General features: G+C 42.6%; 1 protein-coding gene across 1 annotated transcript in view; it reads left to right on the top strand.

Moving 5' to 3' along the window:
* Positions 1-26180, top strand: part of PDE10A (phosphodiesterase 10A) — a 131704-nt gene that overhangs the window by 95002 nt on the left and 10522 nt on the right. Inside the window, exons 17-19 of the mRNA XM_068110734.2 lie at positions 1199-1354; positions 3192-3364; positions 12555-12666. Coding sequence (XP_067966835.1) covers positions 1199-1354; positions 3192-3364; positions 12555-12666 — 441 coding nt within the window. The remainder of the gene's footprint in view (positions 1-1198; positions 1355-3191; positions 3365-12554; positions 12667-26180) is intronic.

Raw genomic sequence — 26180 nt, 5'->3', positions numbered from 1 at the left:
AATCTTGCCGATATACTGTAGATTGAGCGTAGATAAACTGTAATATATCTACGGTGCCGGACTTGAGCGTAGATATACTGTAATCTGTATATCCCAAAGAGGGTAATAACATGACTCTTGCTGCTGCTACCATGTGGAGTGGGTGTACTAGTTCGACAAATACAACACAAGAAGGTACGATTTAACACGGAAAATTGGACGAGTTATACCAGCAACACAGGGACGAAGATATAGGAAAAAAACATGACGAATCTAGGTCGGAAAACTTAGCTTTAATGAAGTTGAAGCGGCAGTGGCAGATTCGACCAATGCATGGGAAAATCCCTCAACCGGAATAAACCCTAAATACCCTCCTGCTTCTTTATTGGCATGTACATGTGATCAATTAATTTCATCAAGTGAAACGTGCACATTGTAAAAAGGCATTCAACAGAAAGCAGTTGATTGATCCAAAATGAGGATAATTGTCAAACTGAAGACAGCAATCAGCATCACAAGTAATATTAACGCACGAACTTGCACACACACACACACACACACACACACACACACACACACACACACACACACACACACACACACACACACACACCTCGATACAGACAGAGCATTGATTTTGCAAAAGCAGTTTCATGGCTCAGGTTACAATCCTGGACAGGCCGCCATTAAGACACAGGATACTCGACGGAGTATATGAATTTGGAATTTGTTCAGGGTGCTGGCGATAACTTGCCGACTCTTCATAGATAGCACTGTGGGATATTTAACATCCAATAACTCATGCTCACCAATGGGATGCTAAGTTGGATATCCATCAGTTGGACACCATCCTCAGTTGGATGACACAAACATTGGTTCCTCACCCTATAAGTAAAACGCCAGTATTGCAGTTAATAGCTGGGCTGGATTCAAACCCAGGCTGGAGGCAACTCTCAGCTATCCTACCAGAATTATTATCAGATAAATGGAACTGAATACATTTAGATTTGATGCCATGTACACTTTCAAAACTAGCTTGAGCATGATTTCATTCCTCAATTATACTCTCCAGAACTTGGGACAAAAAGGTCACCGTGAAACGGGTCAATAGTGCTGAAGGATGTGTGGAGTCAATGATTGTTTTATCTTGTTTTGTAACTTTTGAAGACCCACAACGTTTTTCTTCTTCGACTGAAGCAGTTTCATGATGTCCCTACAGCGTAAGGGCCTCCTCTTTGCATGCCTGTGTCATGACCTCGATCATCGGGGATACACGAACAGTTACTTCCAGAAATTTGACACTCCACTCTCTGCATTGTACTCCACCTCGACTATGGAGCAACATCACTTTGCCCAGACCGTAGCCATCTTGCAGGTATTTAGCCAATGGCGCATTCGATATCTCATGCTCACCGGCATCGAACACCACCGCAAGAAGCAATTTTCACAAACATTGTCGGGAAATCCATTTTCTGGCAATATTGCTTAGACCACCATTGAAGTTCCCCTTACCAAGGGGTCGGTAACCTGCGGCTCATTAAGGACTTATGTGCGGCTCCTGAGCCTGATCGATCGAGCCCCTTTTATCTCATCATTTTCCAGAAAAATCTTTGTGATTGTTGTGAAAGGATAAAATAATACTTGAGAACTTTGCCAACGATAAACAAGAAAATACATCCGATTTCAGGCGAGTTGTGTGAGTACGACTTGCACATTGTGCTTCACGCATAGTCTGCACTGTGGTCATTTCGGCTATCTTATCGACAGTAGTGTAACCTCCAGTCTCAGTTTAAAATTGAAACCCCCCTTCTGAAAAGCAAGCGACGGCCTGATCCTCGCTGGGCAGGTAAGAGGAAATCCCAATAATAAGAACCACCTTTAGGAGCCATTTTTCCCCGCAGAGCGGGGGTTGGCCTTTTTCAGGCACCATGGTCCCCTTTTTGAAGCAGTGTTTTATGGCCGGATGCCCTTCCTGCCCCCAACCCTGTTAGTTGCCTCTTGCGACACACAGGGAATTCACCAACCCTGTTAGTTGCCTCTTGCGACACACAGGGAATTACCAGTGAATTGGTACTCAATTTGCCAACCTCGGAAGGACGACAGGCCGAGTCAACCCCCCTGGCGTTAATTCAGTGATCGACCGGGATTCGAACCCAAGATCCTAGGATCCCAAGCTGGCACCCTAACGGCTAAGCCAACACCAGGCTGGAAATCCCAATAATGAGCCATTTAAATCAAAATAACAAAGGAGATGTTTTGATAACATTTGATCAGTCTCCCTTTAGTGTTTGTGTGTGTGTGTGTGTGTGTGTGTGTGTGTGTGTGTGTGTGTGTGTGTGTGTGTGTGTGTGTGTGTGTGTGTGTGTGTGTGTGTGTGTGTGTGTGTGTGTGTGTGTAACGTCATCGGAATGAGATTCTCACAGTAGTACAAGAAATGGCAAATTACTCTTTTATTACCTCTGTCACCGAAGGTGGACACACGTTTTGTTTTCACCCCTATTTGTTTGACTGTCTGTCTGTGTGTTTGTCTGTTTGTCTTTTTATCTGTCTGTGAGCAGGATATCTCAAAAAGTTATGGATAGATTCGAATGAAATTTGGTGGACACTTTGGTGTGTGACAATGACGAATTGATTTGATTTTCGTGAAGATCCAGATGTGAATAACAGAAAATTTTAAAGTGATTCTTCACCATTGAGTGATCAGGCCAAAACGATATATCGTGCAATATCTTAAAAACGTTATTGACGTATTCGGCTGAAACTTGATGAACAGGTAGGGTGTGTGATACGAACAAATTGATTCGATTTTGGTGAGGATATAGGTCCGCATCTGGATACGAGAATATTTTTTAATTTTTTTGTCATTCTTTACCATTGACAGATGGGGCCAAAACGATGTATAGCACGATATTTCAAATAGTTGTGGACGGATTATGATAAAACTTGGTGGATGAGATGAGATGGCATATGTGCAGATGAGATTTAGCCGATTAGATTATGGTGTGTGACAAGGATGAATGGTCTGGATGCAGATCCGGACTATCAGTGGGATACAAAACGTACAAATGCAAAGAGTAATATAAAGATATTCATTGTAGTGCCACAAATTCCAAAAAGGTGGCCCAAATGGTGAAGAAAGTTTGAAGTGGAGGAAAATAGATTAAACCTGAATGGTCTGGATTGCTCAGAGGTTTTCACTTCTCTTCCCACAGCTTGAAGGACACAACATCTTTGGGATGATGAGTTCATCGGATTATGAACAGGTGTTGGAAATCATAAGGAAGGCAATCATAGCCACGGATCTGGCGCTGTATTTTGGGAACCAAAAGCAGTTAGACGCTATGGTGAAAAATGGATCTCTCGATATGGAAAATCAAGCACACCGGTGAGGCCATTTATCACAGTCTACTGGATATTGCTCTTTTGCTATTAAAAAAAAAACTTATTACATATTTTAAATATGTAATTTTAAAATTACATATTTTTAAAAAATGGCTGAAATTTTTAATTCCCCCATTCTTCACTTTACATTCCTGATTCCTTCTCCCAAACCCTTTTGCCTTTTTTCCATGAATTTTCCTTCTGCAACTTCTCCTCTCTATCCTGTCCTTTCCTTCTAATCACTGGATATGTAGCCGGCTACAAGGGAAATAATGTCTGTCTATTTAAATTGCTGGAACAAAATTTTATCACTTAAGATAGACACAAAACCCAAAAACAAAACAGGGAAGTCATTATGTCATGTCATCCTGATGTCATAATGATGATTTATGAGAATCGTCGGGATTTTGATGCAAATCTATATGTACGAGTTTTGCCCAAAAAGTTTTGCAACACAATTTCTTTATTGCTCGTAATTTATTACAGAATTATTTGAACATACTCATAGGATAACTAGATGTATTTCTTTTTCTATATAATCTCCGTCAACTTCAACAGCCTTTCGCCAGCGAGAAACAAGAGCATGTATCCCCTTCTTGTACCAGTCTGAATCCTGCACTCGCAGCCACTTCTTCACTTCTTTAATAACCTCGTCATCACTCCCAATCCTTTTCCCATGGAAATCATCTTTGAGGGCTCCAAAGAGATGGAGATCTGAGGGAGCAAGACTGTCGGGTGGGTGGGGAAGAACAGTCCGTCCAAGTTTTGTGATTGCTTCTCGTGTTTTCAAACTTGTGTGTGGTCGTGTGTTGTCGTGTTGAAGGAGGATTTCAGCAACATTTATGTGAGGTCGAACTCTCCTAAAACGCTTCTGCAATTTTTTAAGAGTTTGAATGTACAGATCTGAGTTAATGGTTTGACCACGTGGCATAATGTCGACCAAAATCACCCCTTCTGCATCCCAAAAAACAGTGGCCATGACTTTCCCTGCTGATGGGGTAACCTTAAACTTCTTCTTCCGAGGAGAATTTGGATGATGCCATTCCATTGACTGTCTTTTGGTCTCCGGTTATAATGGATCCATGTTTCATCCCCAGTGACGATCCGTGACAAAAAACTTTTACCATCAGCCTCGTAACGGGAGAGCAAATCTGAACACACATCTTTCCGCAAAGTTTGTGATCATTGGATAGGCTTCGTGGAACCCAAAGTGCACACACTTTTGAATATCCTCAGGCATCAATAATGTTGTTCACACTTCCCTTGGATAATCTATCTATAATTCCAGTAATCTCTGTGTGTATGTTTGTATGTTTGTATGTTTGTATGTTTGTATGTTTGTATGTCTGTATGTCTGTGACCGCTGTTTCTCGACAACCACGGGTCCGATATACTTGAAACTTGCCAGGTATATTGCTGGGGACCCGAGGATGTGCCTTTTCAAGGTTTCATATTAATCGGACAAGTAGTTACCGAGCTATGTCCAAAAAACGATTCAACCAATCAGAGAGCAGTGAGCTATCACGTGTGCCGAACGTGGCGAACAGACTCTGCCTCGGACGGCACATTTGAGAGCGTATTCATTTATTTCACGTTGGAAAACTATGTTGCCGTTAAACTATGTTTTAAAACTAATTAAAACTAATTTGCGATTCATCGTAACTGCGATTTGCGACCTTCCGGACAGTGAAGACTGCACTTCCGGCAGCCAATCACAGAACGCGTTATTGCGTAGGCGTGGCCGATGTGAGAGCGAGCCGAGCCGAGCGCGTGCGCCATTACGGTTCGTAATTCGATTTCTTCCGGAGAAAATAATAATTTCTCGATTTCTTATGCGCATTATTTCTCCCAATTCAGTCAGAGCGAAGGGCGGAAGCAAAGAGCGTTGTTTTTTTTGTTTACGGGCGTACGGGCGTACGGGCGGGGTAGAGCGTACGGGTTGCGTTATTTTTTTTTTTTGGCAAGGAACGGGCACCCACGTACGGGCATGCCCTAGTAATAATAATAATAATAATAAAGGAGTCTTATATAGCCCCATCAAGCAGAGTAAACTACCCTCATGGCGCTTTACATTATCATGCGAACGCACACACACCGCACACACACACACAAACATACACACACACACAGACACACCTTCACTCTTGCCCTATTCCTCTCCCTCCCCATTCAAAACCCACAGATGTGTACTCCCCCTCCTCCTCCCCCACACATGTACAGAGATATACTCTCGATCTCTGTCCCACCTCAAACCAAAGGGAAAACAGGACTTAGACTTTGAAAGACTTGTGAAACAGATAGGTTTTGAGGGAGGTTTTAAAGGCAGGAAGAGAGTCAACATGTCTAACAGAGGAAGGCAAGTCATTCCAGAGCAGAGGTGCAGCAAAGGAAAAGGATTTCTCGCCAAACGACTTGGTGCTGGTGCGCAGCGGCTCTAAGGTCATAGAGTCGTCGCTTGAACGAAGCCGTCGCCGAGGTTCATAGAGAGTGAGCAATTCGGAGAGATAGTGAGGTCCCGTTCCACACAATGATTTATAACATAGTGTGCAAATTTTGTATTGCACACGAGCAGAGACAGGCAGCCAGTGTAAAGATTCAAGAAGCGGAGTAACATGGTCAGACTTCTTCGCCTTACAGACAAGACGAGCGGCAGAGTTTTGAACCTTTTGTAACTTATCCAAGAGAAACTGAGGGCAGCCAGCATACAAATAATTACAATAGTCTAGCCTTGAGAGGACAAGGGCAGAGTTAGAGCAGCTTGAGGAGTAAGAAAGTGGCGAATGGATGCGATCTTTCACAGCTGAAAGTATGCTGATTTGCAAGCTTGAAGTACTTGCTTGGAAAATGTCATGTTACAGTCGAAAACCACACCAAGGTTCTTGGCCGACGAAACAAAGTTTACATCGGTTTCACCAACATGAATAGTGGTAGGAAGTGAACATTGTAGAGGACATCTGTGCGATCTTACAATCATAGACTCTGTTTTAGCATCGTTCAGCTGAAGTTTGTTTTGGGTCATCCATGCCTTCACGTCGGCAATACAGCCTTCTAACACTTCAACAGTGGGCACGATTTGTTGAATCGTGCTTCCTTTGTACAGCTGATTGTCATCCGCAAAGGTGTGGTGATCAACTGAATGTCTGGCAACAAGATCAAATAGAGGCTGAGTGTACAAAAGAAAGAGGATATGTCCCAGGACTGAGCCCTGGGGAACGCCAAAGGAAAGCGGAGAAGGGGCTGATTTCTGGCCATTGACAACAACTGTTTGCACTCTATCAGTAAGATAGGACATCAGCCAAGAAAGTGGAGTACCAGTTACACCAAATGTGATTTCAAGACGACGAATTAAGACACTATGGTCAATCGTGTCAAAGGCGGCAGACAAGTCCAAAAGAGCAGGAACGGAAACCTTACCACAGTCAAGAGAGGTCAGAAGATCATTGGTTATTCTTAGGAGAGCGGTCTCGGTGCTATGGCCTGGTCTATATGCTGACTGGCGAGAATTGAAAAGATTATTTGAAACTAGATGGTCATTCATCTGTGATAGCATAATTCTTTCTGTGATCTTTGACAGGAAAGACAGGTTGGAGATAGGACGGTAATTTTTCATGTCGTTAAGGTCAAGGGTGGGCTTTTTAAGAAGTGGTTTAACAAGAGCTTGTTTAAAGAGAAGCGGAAATGAACCCGTAGTCAGAGAATCATTGATAACTGCAGTAATAAATGGGAGGAGGGTGTCCAAACACTCAATGAACAAATCGGTGGGAAGGGGGTCGAGATCACATGTTTTTGTGTTTGACTTGAGGATTGTACATTTGACAATTTCCTCAGTAACAGGAGTAAACGAACTAAGAGGTCGTCCGTGAAAGCAGTGTTCAGCATCATCGAAGGAAAGGAGTGACTGCTTGTCAAGATTGTTTCTTATTGACTGAATTTTATTGTGAAAGAAATGCAGGAAGCGTTGGGGTAGTTCGTTTTGAGGAAATACAGTGGGAAGAACGGATTTATTTTTGGTGGCAAGAAGACGGTTGGTAATGCTGAACAGTTGCTTGCAGGAGGAGCTCCTAGTAATCCGATCAGAAATATATGACGTTTTTGCTTTCAGAATGATTTTTATGACGAGTCTTTTAGCTATGTTATACAACTGTTTATGGACTGTGAGGCCAGTCTTCAGCCACTGTCTCTCGGCACGTCGTCGTTCCTTTTTGGCAGCCCTGACTTCGTCGCTGACTGCGCTGAACCACGGAGTACTCCTGCATCTGGGAACGGTGCGCCGTGTCGCTGGAGCATGACAGACCAACGCTGTGCGGAGGCAACAGTCGAGGTCTTCTGCAGTGATATAGGAACGGCCAGAGAGACGGGTGTGAAGGTCCTCTTTAAAGGCGGAACGGTCGATGGCACGAATGTTGCGGGCAGTGATGAAGGTGGGCTGAAGACGAGGAACAGCAATACTCAGGTGGCTGGTGACACAGAAGTGGTCCGAGGTGATAGCACAGGTCACTTACGTGGACTGCACCAACTGATCATCGCATCTGTGCACTAACCAATCCAGGATGTGTCCTTTAACGTGTGTAGGTTGGGAGACAGACTGAGACAGACTAAAAGTAGAAAAGAGGTCAATGATCTTTGAAGTGAGAGGATGTTGTGGTTGGTTGTAGTGGACGTTGAAATCTTCAAGAATCAAGATGAACCAGGAAGAGTATTGCAGTGGTCGAGCAGATTAGGAAGCTGGGTCACGAACATCGAGTCAGTAAGCTTGTTTTTCCTGTTAGGTGGAGGTCCGTAGAGGCAGAAGAAATGAAGAGTGTTTTCTGACAGAGTGAAGGTGACATGGGCTAGCTCGTAGGATGGATGAATGGTCGAACGAAAAAGTCGTGGTGAAGGAGACAAAGGGAGAGAAGTTGTCTCTGTGAATAACAGCCACGCCCCCACCCCTAGAGGAGCGAGGAAATGACTGCAGGGTGTATCCAGGTGGGGTGAGATCAGCACACCTCGCTTCGTCGCCACTGGGTCGGAGCCAAGTTTCGGTCAGAAAAAGCACGTCAATATCATTATCTTGAATAAAAGAGGTAATTTCGGTTCGCTTGTCAGGACTACTTACAGACTGAGCATTGAATAAGGCGAGATACAGGTCAGAATGGTGTTGTTTTGGTGCTGTGTATGTTCTACAGGGATAGATGAGGTTATTGAAGTTGACAGGGGACACTTTTTCGCAGGAATTATTAAAATGTGGGTCGGGCCGTCGATGGTCGTGAAGAGAAATCACAATCGGTATTTTTCTCTGCTTTCTCCTCCTGCCTCGCTTTGTGCGTTTTCTCGGGAGACCAACGCCGATTTCAAGTTCTCTAAGGCCTGACACGAGTCCAGGAGTCAATCGAGTGGTGTTGTTTAAAGACAAAAGTTTTTGCCGAGTGTAGCGAATAGGCCTCGGGATAGAGGAGTTAGAGCGAATAGTCGAGCTCGGTACATGCAGCGGTGCGTGCAGATGTAGGGCGTGCGATGGGCCGGGCGATGGGCCGAGCGATGGGGCGTGCGATGGGCCGGGCGATGGGACGAGCGGTGGGACGAGCGATGGGGCGGGTGATGGGGCGAGACGGGGAAAAGGACTGTCTTGTTGAGAGGCGCACACCGGGGCTGCGTGAGGCTCAACGAAAAACCATGGCGGGTACTTACAGTTCGAAATTTTCAACTTGGTGGCGAGTAAAAACCAAAGTACTGCAAATCTGACGGGCAGACACGCCGCCATAAGCCAGGAAACGAAACAGGGATCCATCACAATCATTCACACAAAGCACAACACGACAGCACACGCTAAATCCAACAGAATCAATCAAATACACAGGACGACCGACTCAGCTCAGCCTGCTAGGCGAATGACCCGGAAGCAAGATGTGATACTAATAGTTCAGTTGCAAGCCTTCTGGTTGTAATCCGTCGGTCCTTTCGAATGAGTTCATCAGCACGTTGAAGCAATGCCGGAGTGACTGCTGTTGTTGGCCGGCCAGAGCGAGGCATGTCAATGAGCTCCACTTGGCCTTTCTTAGAACCCTTGGAGTGAGGCAGTCTTGGGGTGAGGCAGTTGCCCTGAAACAACTTGCCTTCGCCTCCTGGAAGGCAAATCCAATGGAAGGCAATCTCATTACCTTTCACAAAGCCCAGAACAAGTGTGTGTCTACCCTCAGGAGAGCCAGGAAACAATGTCTCTCTACTCTCAAGACTGAACTCGCAAACTTGTCTCCCTCTTCCAAATCCTGGTGGCGTGTGGTCAAATCTGTTTCTGGTGTTTGTTCCCCCTCCATCCCCTCCCTTACCTCAAGCGCTACACAGCTGACTGCACACGTGAAAAAGCTGAATGCATCAACTCTGTGCTTGCCTCAAAATCTTGTGTCCCAAACCCGTCTCTCTCTGTACCCACCTTACCCAGTCGTACCCAGCAGCTCCTGGACTCTGTGTCCTTCTCTCCTGACAAGGTGGAGAAGTTTCTGTCAATCCTCGACTTTGATTCTGCAACTGGACCAGACGGCATCAGCCCACAGGTCTTAAAATCCTGCTCTGCTGCTCTTTCACACCCTCTCTCTGTTCTCTTCACCCTCTCTTTTGCTCAAGGTCATCTGCCATCAGCTTGGAAATCAGCCAATATTACCGCTTTGCAAAAAAAATGTGCAAAAACTGATCCTTGCAACTACAGACCAATCAGCCTGCTCCCAATTATCAGCAAAGTCATGGAATCCATCATTACTTCGGATATCAAATCCTTCCTCTACTCCAATGGCTTGATCTCTGATCATCAATTTGGTTTCAGACAAGGTCACTCTACTCTGGACATGCTGCTTCTGCTGTCTCAACAATGGATGGAGGTCCTCAATGTCAAACAGGAAATTAGAGCTGTCTCCCTTGACATATCACATGCCTTCTATACGGTCTGGCACCCCGCTCTGCTCACCAAACTCTCCTCCTATGGTATACATGGAAATCTCCACGCATGGCTTGCGGACTTCCTCTCTGGTCGTAGTCAACGTATAGCCCTGAATGGATTTCTCTCATCTCCCCTTCCTGTTCAGGCTGTAGTTCCCCAAGGCAGTGTTCTGGGCCCTGTGCTTTTTCTGGTCTTCATCAATGATCTCTCTGACTCTGGAAAATCGTATATAACTCTTTGCTGATGACTCCACTCTCTGCCGCTCCATACCTCATCCCTCAGATCGGCAGTCTGCAGCCTCCTCCCTCTCTGCAGACCTGGACAAAATCACAGACTGGTCAAACAAGTGGAACATGTCTTTCAATCCTGACAAATGTCACACTCTCACGATGCCTCTCTGAAAAGACTGTCTGGACAACCCTCCTATCTACTTTCTCAGCAATCCTCTCCAAGAAGTTCTGTCATTCAAGCTCTTGTGTCTCACTATCTGCCATGAACTTTCCTGCGAAAACCACATTTCCAAGCTGGCCTCCAAAGCCAGGTGCCGACTGGGCAATCTCGGTCGTGTGAAGTACTTCCTTGGCACACCTGAGCTCCTCACCATATACAGGGCTTTCAACCGCAGCTCAATGGAATACTGGGGGGAGGGAGAGGAAGGGGACACCACCATCACCATATAGCAGTATAGAGAGCAGTTTATATATTAATTTCTTTATATATTAATTTCTATATTAATTTCTATATATATATATATATATATATATATATATATATACAGTATATATATATATATATATATATATATATATATATATATATATATATATATATATATATATATATATATATATATATATATATATATATATATATATATATATATACAGTATATATATATATATATATATATATATATATATACAGTATAATATATATATATATATATATATATATATATATATATATATATATATATATATATATATATATATATATATATATATATATGTATATATAAATTAATATATAATTATATATATATAGAAATTAATATATATATATATAGAAATTAATATATATATATATAGAAATTAATATATATATATATATAGAAATTAATATATATATATATAGAAATTAATATATAAATTAATATATAAAGAAATTAATATATAAACTGCTCTCTATACTGCTCTCCTCTCTGGGCTAGTCCTCCTGCCGCACACCTAGTTCGGCTTCACGCTGTTGAAACCAAAGCTTTCAGAATCATTGGAATCTCCCGCGATGAAGTTACTCCGAGGGCCTTTCACTCACTCACCGCAGGCAGGTTGGTGGTCTTTCTTTTTTCTACCGACTCCTCTCTGGCTTAGCTCCCCCAGCTCTGTATGTGCTCTGTCCCCCAAATATTCCTACAGGTCGCACAAGATCTGCCAGCAACCCTCTTATGGTTAAACTGCCAAAATCAAGACTCTCTGCTCACCTTCACTCTTTCATTCATCTTTTCTCCTGCCTCTGGAACAAACTCCCCGACTCTCTTCAATCCCACTCCTCGGTCCAGGTCTTTAAAACAGGTGTTCACCCCCATCTCTTATCTTCCCCCATCCAAAACCTTGATATTTTCTACCTAGGTCAATTCACCCCAGATCCACTTTTATGAAATACCGACTTCTTTCCTGGAAGTCCTAGCAGTGTCGATGTGTTTTATACCTGTCCCACCCCCACCCCCCTTACCACACCTCCTCGCCCCAAGCCCTCTTCCTCCCACAAATCTCCTGACGTCCCTGCTCTCAAATGTTGTACTTGTGTGTTTCTCCTATCTCCCCATTTTGCCTCCCGCTCCCTTTATTATATGTTTTATGTGTCCGTTTGTTTTTTTGTGATTAATGTTAGCTCTTATACGAGCCTCGATCTTGTATACAAAAAAAAACAAAAAAAAAGACAGCGCCATTTTGACGACCCCCTGCGCATGCGCTAGAAGACGTATTGTTCTGCTGCACTGCAGTAGTAAGCGGGACATTCAAAATTAACCATAGAATAAGTTGCAGACATTTCCTGTTGATTTTGACTGAAGTATAGAAAGTGTTGCTAAACTTTTTGGGCAGCTCTCGTACATATCAGCTTGTTTTGCTCATTGACAAATTTGATTTGAATCTTTTTTTTCGTTTTGAAAGAAATTCCTCCAATGAGTTAATGCCGTTTGTTTGAATTGATTGCTAAACGTCAGGCTGCAGTGCTGAGGGCCTGGTGACATCTGTTAATTCCAACCTTGATGCGTGCACAGGGACAAAGTTTTTGGTCTCATGATGACAGCCTGTGACCTTTGCTCGGTGACAAAGCTGTGGCCTGTGACCCGGAAGATCGCAAACGATATTTACGCCGAGTTCTGGGTTGAGGTCAGTGGATCAAATGCATGCTGATACACATGTGGGTATGTATATATATATATATATATATATATTGTTACGGATCGCGGATTAGATGTTATTTACCGAGCGGTGGTATTGCCGCGACCTAACAGTTCCCCCGATTCTTCCCCAACTCACCCGATTCCACCCGACGTTGACCAAATCGCGCTATGCTAAATCAATGATTGGAAAGGACACAACGACTGGGATAGATGAAACGACGCAAGGGGTACAGTTCTCAAGACCTCCGGAGGAGGATATAATTAGTGGTGGAGAGAAGGGGTAGATTACAAGGTAATGAGGTAAAGACACAGAAGAGATGGGCACTTAGTTACAGTCTTATCTATCCCAGACAGACCACAGACAAACGGAACAAGACTGACTTACACAGGGATTGATGGCAGGGAAGGACAGGCAGTCGATAGCACAAGGTGCACCTTGGCTCAGGGACAGGATAAAGCACGGTCCAGTCCAGAGATGCGGGGAGGTGTCACAGCGCTCAGAGGTGGCGTCCTTCTCGCTTCAAGCTCAGCGCGCATCTGACATCACCTCCCTCCTCCTGCGCATGCTCAGCGGGGAGTCACACGCCCTCGGCTCGTTGGCTCCGCCCCAGATGGGACCGGTCCGCCGCTTCTATTGGGTGCGGGGGTTACCGGGCTCCGCCCTTGACGAGGAGCTGACAGCGAGCCCCTACTTGGTAACCCCGTCGAGCACATGCTCGATGGCGGCTCGTTGGAAAGGCCTGGTGCACTCCCAACACCCCCCACCAACCAAGCCGGAGTGAGGACGCGCACTCCCCGCGCCGCCGCCGTTGTTGTTGTTGTTGTTGTTGCTGAACCGTGAGGAAGAGCTGCGGGGAGGTATTGGGAGGTCCTAAACTTCCTAACGGTGCCATACAATCACATTCTGGTGCAACGAAGAGTAAGAATCAATGGAAACGAGTCCTTAACTGACATAGACTAAGAATAACTAGCAAGATGTCCTATAGTTGTCTACGTGAGATGCGGTGGACCTGGATGCGACATTTAATGGGGGAAATAGGGGGAGGTCGGGTCTACAGAGTGTTGTTTACAGAAAATGGGACTAGGGAATGGGGGATTGGGGATAGTTGGGAAGTATTGAGGAAATAGGGGAATATTTACAAGCGGATATGGATGGATGTAAATCCCATATCCGCAACAATATATATATATATATATATATATATATATATATATATATATATATATATATATGTCGGTCATGGGGTTGGCGCTGTAGGGGAAATGAATGGGCTACCCCCCCCCCCCCCCCCCCGAACTCAAAAACCCCTACATATATATATATATATACATACAAACAAGGTATCCGGAAATGGACACACCAAAAATAATGTTGAACAGTGTTGTTGTTATTTGAGTTACTGACATAAATTTGATATGAATACATGCATTACACTTGTACATTTTCGTTTATTTAATTTTTATGGTATTGTTTCGATGTTGTCGCATTATTAACAAAATTCTACATGTTGTCCATCATTCACTATAATCAATCTAATTCGGCATTCAAATTCTGAGAAAACATTTTCAAACACAGCAGCAGGGATGGGTGCCCACAGCATCAACAATACGATGTTGAAGTTCTTATAGACTCTACTTTTAAAAAAACTCCAGAGATAAAAATCAAAAGGTGTTAAGCCGCGTGAACAAGCGGCCATTTCATAGGTCCTCCTCAACCAATCCAACAGTCTTGCAAAGTTTGATTTAAAATGACTTCAACAATTCGAGCAAAGTGAGTTGGTGCTCCATCCTGTTGAAAGATCACGTCGGAATTTTCTTGGAGTTGTGGAATAAAGAACTCTCGTAGCATGTTGAGGTATGAAATGGTGGTTTCAGTGCGTTCATCAAACGAATAGGGTCCATCGATGTGAGAACGAGACATAACACACTAGCCGTTTGCTTTAGGCGAATCCCTTTCGTGTTCATTTAATTCATGCAGATTTTCTTCTCCCCATATCCTACAATTGTGACGATTAACTTTGCCTGATATGTGAAATGTTGCCTCATGACTAAAAATGAGGTTTGAATTTTTTTCATCCGATTGTATCCGTTCAGTTAACTCTTGACGAGCATTTTTTATTCTTTCATAATCAGACAAAAGTGTATGAACTGTTTGCATTTTATTACATTTAAACCTCAAATTTTTATGAAGGATATCATGAACAGAGCTTTTCTGAATGTTTAACTTAAGTGATGCTTTCCGGATTGACTTTTTAGGGTTGTTGGTAAATGCCTTCATAAAAGCATTCGCCCTTTCATTTGACTTTCTTGGGCTTCCAACAGATTTTCCCCTTCAGGACAGATTCTGTAGCCTCAAACTGATCCACCCATCTTAGTATGGAATGTCTTTGAGGCGCTGGATTGTTCGTTTCGTGCTGAAAATGCCTTTGGGCTTGGATGACTGAACCACATTCGTGTACAAATTTCACAATTTTAGCTCTCTTTTGATGACTTGTCATTATATCATAAAACGAGCTTTCTCCTGAAACGGATTGAAAATAACAATCAACATTCACAATGAACTAAAATTTACAAATCTAATATGTGTATTCCGATCAAATTTATATCAGTATCTCGAATAACAATACGATTCAACGTTCTTTTTGGTATATTCATTTCAGACACACAGTAGAGTATGTGTGTGTATGTATGTGTATGTGTATATATACATATATATATATATATATATATATATACAGTGCATTCAGAAAGTATTCAGACCCCTTCACTTTTTGCACATTTTGTTATGTTGCAGCCTTATGCTGAAATCGTTTAAATTCATTTTTTCCCTCACCAATCTACACTCAATACCTCATAATGACAAAGAGAAAACAGGATTTTAGAATGTTTTGCAAGTTTATTAAAAAAAAAAAAACTGAAATATCACATTTACATAAGTATTCAGACCCTTTGCTATGACACTTGAAATTTAGCTCAGGTGCCTCCCATTTATTTTGATCATTTTTGAGATGTTTCTACACCTTGATTGGAGTCCACCTGTGATAAATTCAATTGATTGGACATGATTTGGAAAGGTACACACCTGTCTATATAAGGTCTCACAGCTGACATTGCATATCATAGCAAAAACCAAGCCATGAGGTCGAAGGAACTGCCTGCAGAGCTCAGAGACAGGATTGTATCGAGGCACAGATTTGGGGAAGCCTACAAAAAAATTTCTGCTGCATTGAAGGTTCCCAAGAGCACAATGGCCTCCATTATTCTTAAATGGAATAAGTTTGGAACAACCAGGACTCTTCCTAGAGCTGGCCGCCCGGCCAAACTGAGCAATCGGGGGAGAAGGGCCTTGGTAAGGGAGGTGACCAAGAACCCGATGGTCACTCTGGCTGAGCTCCAGAGATCCTGTGTGGAGATGGGAGAAACTTCCAGAAGGACAACCATCACTGCAACACTCCACCGATCTGGGCTTTATGGCAGAGTGGCTGGACGGAAGCCTCTCCTCCGTGAAAGACACATGAAAGCCCACAGAATCTTGTTTCTCACAGTCTGGGAGTCATTTAGGTGATTTTTTTGCAAACGCCAAGCGAGCTTTCATTGGCAGAGCCTGTGCAACTATTTAACCACAAGCCTTTTAAAAATTAATGTATATATAAATATACATGCATGGACCAATTTTGTTCAAACTTCGCACAAGCACAGTTCATGATGTCCTGCACGTGCTCCTCACGTTGTTTTGTCATCTGATTAAAGATGGCAGACGGGTAGACTGGCAGCCATTTTAGTTGCTAATAAATAGCACCGCAAAGCCGGCGTAACCCCTCAGCCCATGCATGGTGGAAACCAATTTCAAGATGTCTGCCGTGGCGGCCATATTGAAAATCGCAGCGCGCCCTTGAACCTTCCTCTACTCAACCCCAAAACACACTGCAAAAATGGATTTAATCGGACAAGCGGTTCTGCTCGAAATTGACGGAAACCAATTTCAAGATGGCTGCCGTCGCGGCCATATTGAAAATCGCAGCGCGCCCATTTTAGAAAGTAACCTTCATCTACTCAACCCCAACGCACACTGAAAAAATGGATTTAATCGGACAAGCCGTTCTGCTCGAAATTGACGGAAACCAATAGTTGACGGACGCCCGGACGACGTCCGTGACGACAATACCCCTTAGCCCAATTTGGGCTGAGGGGTGAAAACCCCATATTGAACACGTCCTCAACCATTTCTCGGAGAAGCATTTACCAGTCTTGTTCAAACTTAGCACACAGATAATGAACGATTGCTTACACATGCACATTATTTCTTTTCGAGATCAGATCCAAGATGACTGATTGGAGGCCATTTTGGTACTTAAACGTGTCCTCAACCATTTCTCAGTCATGCATGGACCGATTTTGTTCAAAATTGGCACAAAAACACTGTATGAAAGTATACCTATGCAGAATATTTTATTTTGTAATCCAACAAAAATGGCTGACTGGCGGCCTTTAACTCCGTAGAGCAAAATTATCAACACCACTGGGGCTATGACATTTTTTGTCTTTTCTCCTTGTTTGTAGTTAATTATCAACTCAGGAGATCATCATGATCATTTTGGTGTATCACATCCATGGGCGGACTGGCCATAGGGCATTTGGGCAATGCCCGGTGGGCTGGGACCGCTGGGTGAAAAATGGGCCGCTGGGCTGGATAAAAAAACTGCTGAAAAAAAGTTTGTCACGGAAAACGGCAATGGGCTCTCCAATATTCGATGTGTTCACGGTTTGAATTATGTAACGTAACGTTTGTGACGATGTTTGTGACTTTTGTGTTCACGGTAGTGTTTGATGTGACGGTGTGAACGTAATTTCGTAATGTTTTTCGTTTTTATTTTCGTAATCGTTTAATGAACGTTTAATGAGCGTTTAATGAGCGTTAGAATAATGTTTAATGGTCATTAGATGAATGAATGAATGTTATGAATAATGCCATGGCGTCGCGTTGGCAGCAGTGACAATATAAAAATGTTTGCCAAGAACTTGAAAGAGAGAAAAGGAACTTTTATCAGCAATGTCGTGTATCCTGAAGTTCTAAGCTGAAGAAGAGGTACCGGACAAAATCATTCAAATCTTTTCCTAAAGAAAAGCGTACAGTTGATATCACTATAAATCACGATTTGAAACACGATGGAATAATATTTACCGATATGAACAGTGATGTGGTTTGTTTATTGAAATTCTAAAAATACTGTTTAGATTTTGATGATTTGCGTGTGATATTTAACGGATGTTTATATAAATCGCGCCTCCTAATTGAAGCCCCGCCTTTTGGGCGGGTACCGTGCATATATAATGACGACACAACAATTTTTACCGCTTTGCTTTGAAGAACGGGAATGAAGGGGGAGGAGCGTGTTAATATGTCTGGTTGAAGGCTTTGGGTGGTGTCGTAGGGGAAATCCCCTATGGTAGGGGATTTCAGCCTAATGTAGGGGGTAGGGGATACCTACGGGGAAAATGGCAATATGCAGGGGAAAATGGCAATATGCAGGGGAAAATGACAATATGTAGGGGAGTTGCCAACTGCATTTATTGCCAACTGCATTTGCCGCCATTACGGCGTGGTCAAGCCTCAGAGAAGAAGGGGGAGGAGCTACATTACGGGCGTGGCCCGCACTTCGTCATCAGGAGGTGGAGCCAGGAAGCCCTTGCGCCCAACCAGGACTCGGTGATGTTGCCGGATACCAAAGGAAAATGTTCATTTACGCCAAAAATTTGTTTGTTTGTTTTGTGGAATAAGCAATTTATTAGCTAAAATACCAAAGAAAACTTTACTTTTTCTATGCCAAAAAGTATTTTTTACAACTTTTGTAATGAAAGAATAAAAATAAAAAAACTGAAAAAAATATAAAAATACTTTTATTTTCACATTACGGTATATGAATGTAAAATGGATTTGGGGAATTTTGGTCCGATATTGCGAATTTTCAGCCTTATTGTAGGGAGTTTTTGTTTTGAACTTGTGGGAACACTCAGTGTAGGTGCAGTTTTTTTTTTTTTTTTAGGGATGGGCGTAGGGGAAACGTAGGGGAAAATGCGCACGCGTGGCAGGGGAAAATGAAAATTTAGAGTGGCAGCCCTGGTGGTGAGGTGAGTGGGTTTTAAGCCAGATTTTAGTCTTACAGCCGCCATGTTGGTGCTCACTGCGATGCGAAGCGAAAGACGCCTCAGAGCTGTCACATTCACAATCGCTATGTCGTATGTACTCCCGATACGTGTTTCCTTCGATTGTAAAAACTACCAAATCAACAGCAAAAAGGATTTTGAGCCGATAGGCCAAGTAAGTTTAGATAGGTCTACTGACTACTGATCTAGTATTGATAACAATGTCGCGAACTGACTTACGATGCTAAAAAAAAAAAAAAAATTTCAGCATCTGCATCTGTAACCAACAATGGATAAAGCAAACCAGAAGAGGAGAAAAGGAGGTGCTGAGAAGGAACGTGATCGAAAGAAAAAGAAACTGTCAGATAGTGCTTCAAAGTGCAGAAACCTTTTGGATCTGTTCAAGAGTACTAATACTGGGCCTGGTGAAGTCAGTGAACACGGGGATAAGGATACTGAATCGGTAGCTGGACCATCAGCAGCTGAATTGGTAGATGATCAATTGGCAGCTGAATCGGTAGATGACCAATTGGCAGCTGAATCTGCAGAATTGGTGCAAATTGGTTAACACAAACAGGTGCGGTCAGCTGAGAGAGATGTACCTGCTGCAGCTGCTACACTTGCAGAGGAGGGATACCCCTCGATTAACTACTTTAAGAAACCATGTAGAGATGAAGATTGTTTGCTGTTTTGGAATTACCACCCTAATCAAAAAACTGACAACCGAGTGGTCAAGAGGTGTTTCATGCGAAAAGATGGTACAAACAGATGGTGATTGTCATACAACAAGGACAATCATTCTCTTCACTGTTCAGTGTGCTTGGCGTTTTCCAGCACCTCAGACTGGTCCACGTTCATCGAGGGAATGACTGACTGGCGACATGTACATACACGTGTTGAAGAACAGGAACGCTCTTCTTTTCATTTGAGATGCTCTACAGCATACCTGGTAGATCGACAACAGTCCAGCGTTTCTCACCTGCTCGCACGTAGCCATCATGATGAGGTTAGAAAGACACGACAAGTGATGGAAAGAGTTGTGGATGTGGTCAAACTCATTGGTAAGAGGGGACTGAGCTACAGAGGAAGTAATGAAGAAGCAGCATACATACTTGTCAATGAGGAGATCGACCATGGTACATTTCTGGAAGTTGTAAAACTACTTCGGAAGTATGATTCCTGCACAGCCGATCATCTCTCTCACGTTGTCCAGAACAGCAAGAAGCAACATGAGAAGGCAAAGAGTTCACGAGGTTGAGGCTCCTTCGTAACTTTGCTGTCTAAAACTACAGTGAATTATGTTATCACACTTATCCGGGATAAGATACGTCGGTCGATTTCTGAAGAAGTAACAGACATGTTTGCTGTGGAAATTGATACCACTCAATACATCTCAACACAAGACCAGTGCTCTTGTTCTTAGATATGTTGATAGCACTGGCACTATCCAAGAAAGATTAGTGAGTGTGGTGAATGAAATGTGAGGAATCTACGGGCGAAGCTTTTGTGCAACTTGTTTCTGAAGTCTTGTTAGGACTGAATCTTGGCCTCAAGAACTGTGTTGGAAACTCAACTGATGGTGCAGCAAACATGCAGGGGTGCTACAAAGGCTTCAGTACTCTGCTATGAAAGGAAGCTCCAATGCAGATCCATGTTTGGTGCCACGCACATGTGTTAAATCTCGTTGTGACCGAAGCTGCAAGTGTTGTGGTGACTAGCGCATCACTGTTCTCACTATTGAATGACATTGCAGTATTCTTTCGGGAATCTTATCAACGAATGAACATCTGGAGTCGACACTCCACTACTGTGAAACGAATGGGAACTATCGGAGAAACTAGATGGTGGTCAAAGGATGCCGCCTTGAAGAAGGTTTTTGGTTCATTCAACAATCCAACTGGAGCGCTTTTCATGGAAGTTATCACCACTCTTAATGCCATACTTGTTGCTGACCAGATGCAAGCAGCTGTTAAGGCCAAGATGAAGGGATACATTGCCAGTCTCCTGCAGTTTGAAACAATTCTGACTGCACAAGTATATCTGCAAGTATTCTCCCGCACTACAGCGCTCTCCAAGTATCTACAAACTGTGCAATTGGATCTGCTGACTGTGCACCGGATGGTGGATGAATTGCTAGAGAATATGCAGATGCTACGGGATGACTTCCAAGCTTGTCATGATGCAGCTGCAAAGTTTGTTCAATGGGCTAATGACCAGCTGGATGAAATGGATGTAAATCTTGTTATGGAAGAGTCCCTTCCTATAAAACGGCAAAGACAGCACAAACGTATTGATGGCGAACTGTCCATAGATGCGGCTACATCAGCTTCTGACCCAGTAAAGAAGTATCACATTGAAGTGTACAACCGAATAGTGGACACTATTGTGAGCAGCATTGTGCAGCGGTTTGACAGATCAGCAACATCAACATTGTATGCTGATCTCTCACTTCTTCACCCAAGGAACTTTGATCAAGTGCCTTCGGGAGCTATGGAAGAGCTGCACAAACATTTGCTGAGATTTGATGATGGTGTCATTGCGGAACAGCTACGAAAAGAACTGCGAAGCCTTGGAGAACAATGGTCAACACTGAAACAATCAGTAGCAGATGCTTATACAGTGCAGGAGGACAGTGAGTCTGAACAGGACAGGAAGACTCTGCCAAGTACATGTAAGTCATGTAAAGCCTGTCCTCTCTGCTGCTACAAGGTGCTCCTCAAGTTGAACCTCTTCACTGATGTCTGCAAGAGCATTGGGCTTGCCAACAAGCTGCTGCTAACGCTGCCTGTGTCACAAGTGGCATGTGAACGGTCTTTCTCTGCTTTGAAGAGAATCAAAAGCCGTCTGCGAAGTACAATGACACAAGAACATCTTGAGCCGTTCATGTTGATGTCTGTGGAAAAAGGGAACCTGGCCAAACTTGACACTGAGGATATCATTGATGGTGTGCCTGCCAGAAGCAGCGAACTGCGCAGGCACCTACTCTCTTAGACATGACATGTGCTTGTGTTACTGAAAATAAATGTAATTTTTAGTGGATTTTTTTTTCTTCAAACATTTCGTCTATTTCCTCAGATAAGCAACATATAAATGAATAATGGGCCGACCTAGGTGAAGGATGCCCGGGCCGGTTTTATGACCCAGTCCGCTACTGCACATCCCACATCGGGAAGCAGCAGTATTAATTAATAAATGCTTTGTTACTATATGTATATCATTATTTTATGCCTCCGCCCCCTAACATGGCAGGAGGCATTATGTTTTTGGGTTGTCCGTCCATCTGTCCGTCCGTATGGGCAAAACCTCATTTTTCTCAGCAACCACATGTCCGATTGAGATGAAACTTTCAGGGTAGGAGTGTCACCAACGTAGAATGTTTTTTTAATGATAATTGTGACACATAGGTCATAGCAGCCGTCTTGGATTAAACGCAAATAATTAAAAAAATATTTATCGGAAACCGCTGAATGGATTGAAAAATTTGAAACATGGCACATTGTCAAGTATTCCCAATGGGGAACAAAATCATTACATCATTGGTGAAGTGGTATATCAGCCATTAATATTTTAATCGAATGCCTTATCTTAAAAATGTGAAATTGCATGCATATGATCAATGAACCATTTATATTGAAATATTAAATTTATGACATCATAGGTCACATGGTTTGGCAGCCATATTGGATTTAACCCAAGACCTTTAAAAAACCATCTTCTCCCAAACCACCAAAGTTATCGCCTCAAAACTTTACGTGTGTCTTCGACTAGGCATGGCGTTTAAAAGTTGATCACATTGGTCGCATGGTGTGGCAGCCATATTAGATTGAAGGAAAATATTAAATAATTATATCTCAGAAACTGCTTACCCTATCGATGCGAAACTTTACAAATGTCATCTAACACCATTGCTGCATAATTTGAAAATGATGACATTGCAGGTCATGTGGTTTGGCAGCCATCTTGGATAGAAAAATGAACCTCATCCGATCAACATAAAACTTCACAAACGTGATCCCTTACTCATACATATGCAGTGTGTACTGTCATTCATACAGTCACGTGAAAAAGTAAGTACATCCCATGTAAAGTTTTGACTTTTTCAACATATTTCAACATACAGCTATTTGATCTTCATTTCAACAATATTGACAGATAAAGGTGATATAATATAACAAATATCATGAAACATTTACATTTTGTAGTCCATTGTATAATTTAAAATAAACATAAATGCAAATTTCGCATGTGGAAAAACTAAGTACACCCTTGGCTCTAATAGGTGGTATTAGATTATCTGTTTCTTTGGCAGAAACAACCTCAAGTAGGCGTTTCTTATAACTGTCTACCAGTCTCTGACATCGACTGGGAGAAATTTTTGCCCACTCCTCCATGCAGAATTCTTTCAGCTGTGCGATATTTGAGGGCTTTCTTGCATGCACAGCTCGTTTCAAATCCCCCCACAACATCTCGATGGGATTTAGATCCGGGCTTTGACTTGGCCATTCCAGAACCCTCCATTTCTTTATTTTCAGCCATTCCTTGGTGGATTTACTGGTATGTTTATCGTCATTGTCATGTTGCAAGGTCCACCCTCGGTTGAGCTTCAACTTCTGACAGATGGCCTCACATTATCCTCAAGCACCCTCTGGTACAATGAAGAATTCATAGTGGATTCTATGATGGTGAGCTGCCCAGGCCCTGATGCAGCAAAGCTGCCCCAAACCATAATATTTCCACCACCATGCTTTACAGTTGGTATCAGGTTCTTGTGGTCAAATGCTGTCTTTGGTTTTTGCCAAACATGTCTTCTGGTACTGTGGCCAAATAGCTCTACCTTTGACTCATCTGTCCAGAGCACATTGTTCCAGAACTGCTGGTCTTTGCCTAGGTGTTCATTGGCAAACTTTAGTCTTGCCCTGATGTTATTTCTGGACAGCAAAGGTTTCCTCGTGGCACACCTCTCATGTAGATCAAATTTGTGCAGCCTCTTTCTAATGGTAGACTCGTGCACTTTGACATCAACACTCAACAGTGGCCAGAGCTACCTGTAGGTCCCGTGATGACATTCTGGGGTTCTTACTTCTTAGAGACCTCTTTCAGCATCTTGTGGTCTGCTCTCGGGCTGAACTTGCCTGGTTGAGGCCTGGCCTGAACAAATTGGCAGTTGTTTGGAATCTTCTCCACTTGTAGATGATCTTCCAGACAGTCGAATGATTGATTTCAAATTGTTTGGAGATCTTTTAAAATCCCTCCCAGCCTCGTAGGCATTTATAACCTTCTTTCTGAAGGCCTCAGAGAGCTCTTTTGATCTAGGCATGGTGACGCTGCACACTTCAACAACAAAGAGCAAACCAAACTAAATGTCTGAGGTTTAAATAAGACAGGTTCCTCCAAGATCCTCTCTAACGATGTTCGAATCATTTGCACCTGAGCTGGTGCACCTGATTCTAATTTTAGGTATTTGAAGTAGTGATAAATGTAGGGGTGTATGTACTTACTTTTTCCACATGCGAAATTTGCATTTATGTTTATTTAAATTATACAATGGACTACAAAATGTAAATGTTTCATGATATTTGTTATATTATATCACCTTTATCTATCAATATTGTTGAAATGAAGATCAAATAGCTGTATGTTGAAATATGTTGAAAAAGTCAAAACTTTACATGGGGTGTACTTACTTTTTCACGTGTCTGTATGTCATCCGGTTTGGCAGCCATATTAGTTTGAAAGCTGATTTTTGAAAAATCCCCCTTCTCTGAAAACGCTTCACTGATCAATGGGAAACCTGTCCTGTCTGGTAAAAATGTGATACTTGGGAACAGCTAAAGCGATTTAAATCAAACTTGTTTATTTTTGGACAGCCAACGAGGGCATCTACCCATTGTCACGGGCAGGGACTGCGCGGAGGCATATTGGCAGTGCAGTAGCATTGCTCTAGTTATTATTTATTTCCCTCGCCAGAGGAGAGGGTATTGCATTTGAGTCCGTTTGTTGGTTTGTTTGTTTGTCTGTTTGTCTGTTTGTCCGCACAGAATAAATATGATTTTCTCTGCAACGGTTGGTCCGATTGACAGGAAATTTTCACCATAGGTGCAACTCCACCTGTATAATTTTTAATGATAATTATGACGTCATAGGTCAAGTGGTTTGGCCGCCATCTTGGAAAAATCGAAAACCTTTGCACCTCTATATCTCGGAAAGTGCTGAATAGAAAAAGAATTGAGACCATGGCTCAATGTAAAGAGCTCTCCATGGATAATAAAATATGTTAATGATGATGTCATAGGTGCCTCCATTATGACGTCATAATTCGACAAGTACAAAGCTTTATCCAATCAAGATGAAATTTCTTGAGCACCATGTCGGCATAAACTGGTGGAGAAAAAAAAATAATGATGACGTCATCGGTCACGTGTTTCGGCCACCATCTTGGAAAAACCGAAAAACTTTGCACCTCTATATCTCCGAAAGTGCTGAATAGAAAAAAATGAGACATGGCTCATTGTAAAGAACTCTACATGTGGAATAAAATATGTTAATGATGTCATAGGTGCCTCCATTATGACGTCATAATTCGACAAGTACAAAACTTCATCTGATCAAGATGAAATTTCTTAAGCATAATCTAGGAATAAATTAGTTTAGAAAAAAAAATAATGATGACGTCATCCGTCACGTGGTTCGTCCGCCATATTTGTTTTAACAAAAAAACCACTGAAAATACATTCTGGCGAAGGTTTGCAATCTGATTGCTCTTTTTCTTGTTTTGTAATTGGAATGCCATGCCATGGAAGGACCTATTAAACTGCTCTATACACCTTACCATGCATGGTGTTTAGAAACATGGGAATTCTTCGGTATTAGTTCATTAGCCGAATCGACTCTGGAGATCATAATGATCATTTCAGTCTATCACATTCCACATCAGAAAGCTCAAGTAGAACACTACAATAAATATGCCACACACACACACACACACACACACACACACACACACACACACACACACACACACACACACACACACACACACACACACACACACACACACACCATGCACATTTCATCCATATTTTGTAGATTCCATACCCCTGGGAGGATTGACCCGAAAGTTGCTGTACTACAATATTGTAAAATGCGCTAGGTCAACATCACAATAAAAAAATTGCAATTTTTAATCAAATCAATAATCTATCTATAATTCCAGTAATCTCTGTACGTCTGTACGTTTGTACGTTTGTTTGTTTGTCTGTGACCGCTGTTTCTCGACAACTACCGGTCCGATATACTTTTAACTTGCCAGGTATATTGCTGGGGACCCGAGGATGTGCCTTTTCAAGGTTTCATATT

The sequence above is a fragment of the Myxine glutinosa genome, chromosome 3 (genome assembly GCF_964187855.1).
Source record: "Myxine glutinosa chromosome 3, kmMyxGlut1.1, whole genome shotgun sequence".
In the NCBI taxonomy this organism is placed as follows: Eukaryota; Metazoa; Chordata; class Myxini; order Myxiniformes; family Myxinidae; genus Myxine; species Myxine glutinosa.
This window is presented reverse-complemented; position numbering and strand designations above follow the sequence as displayed.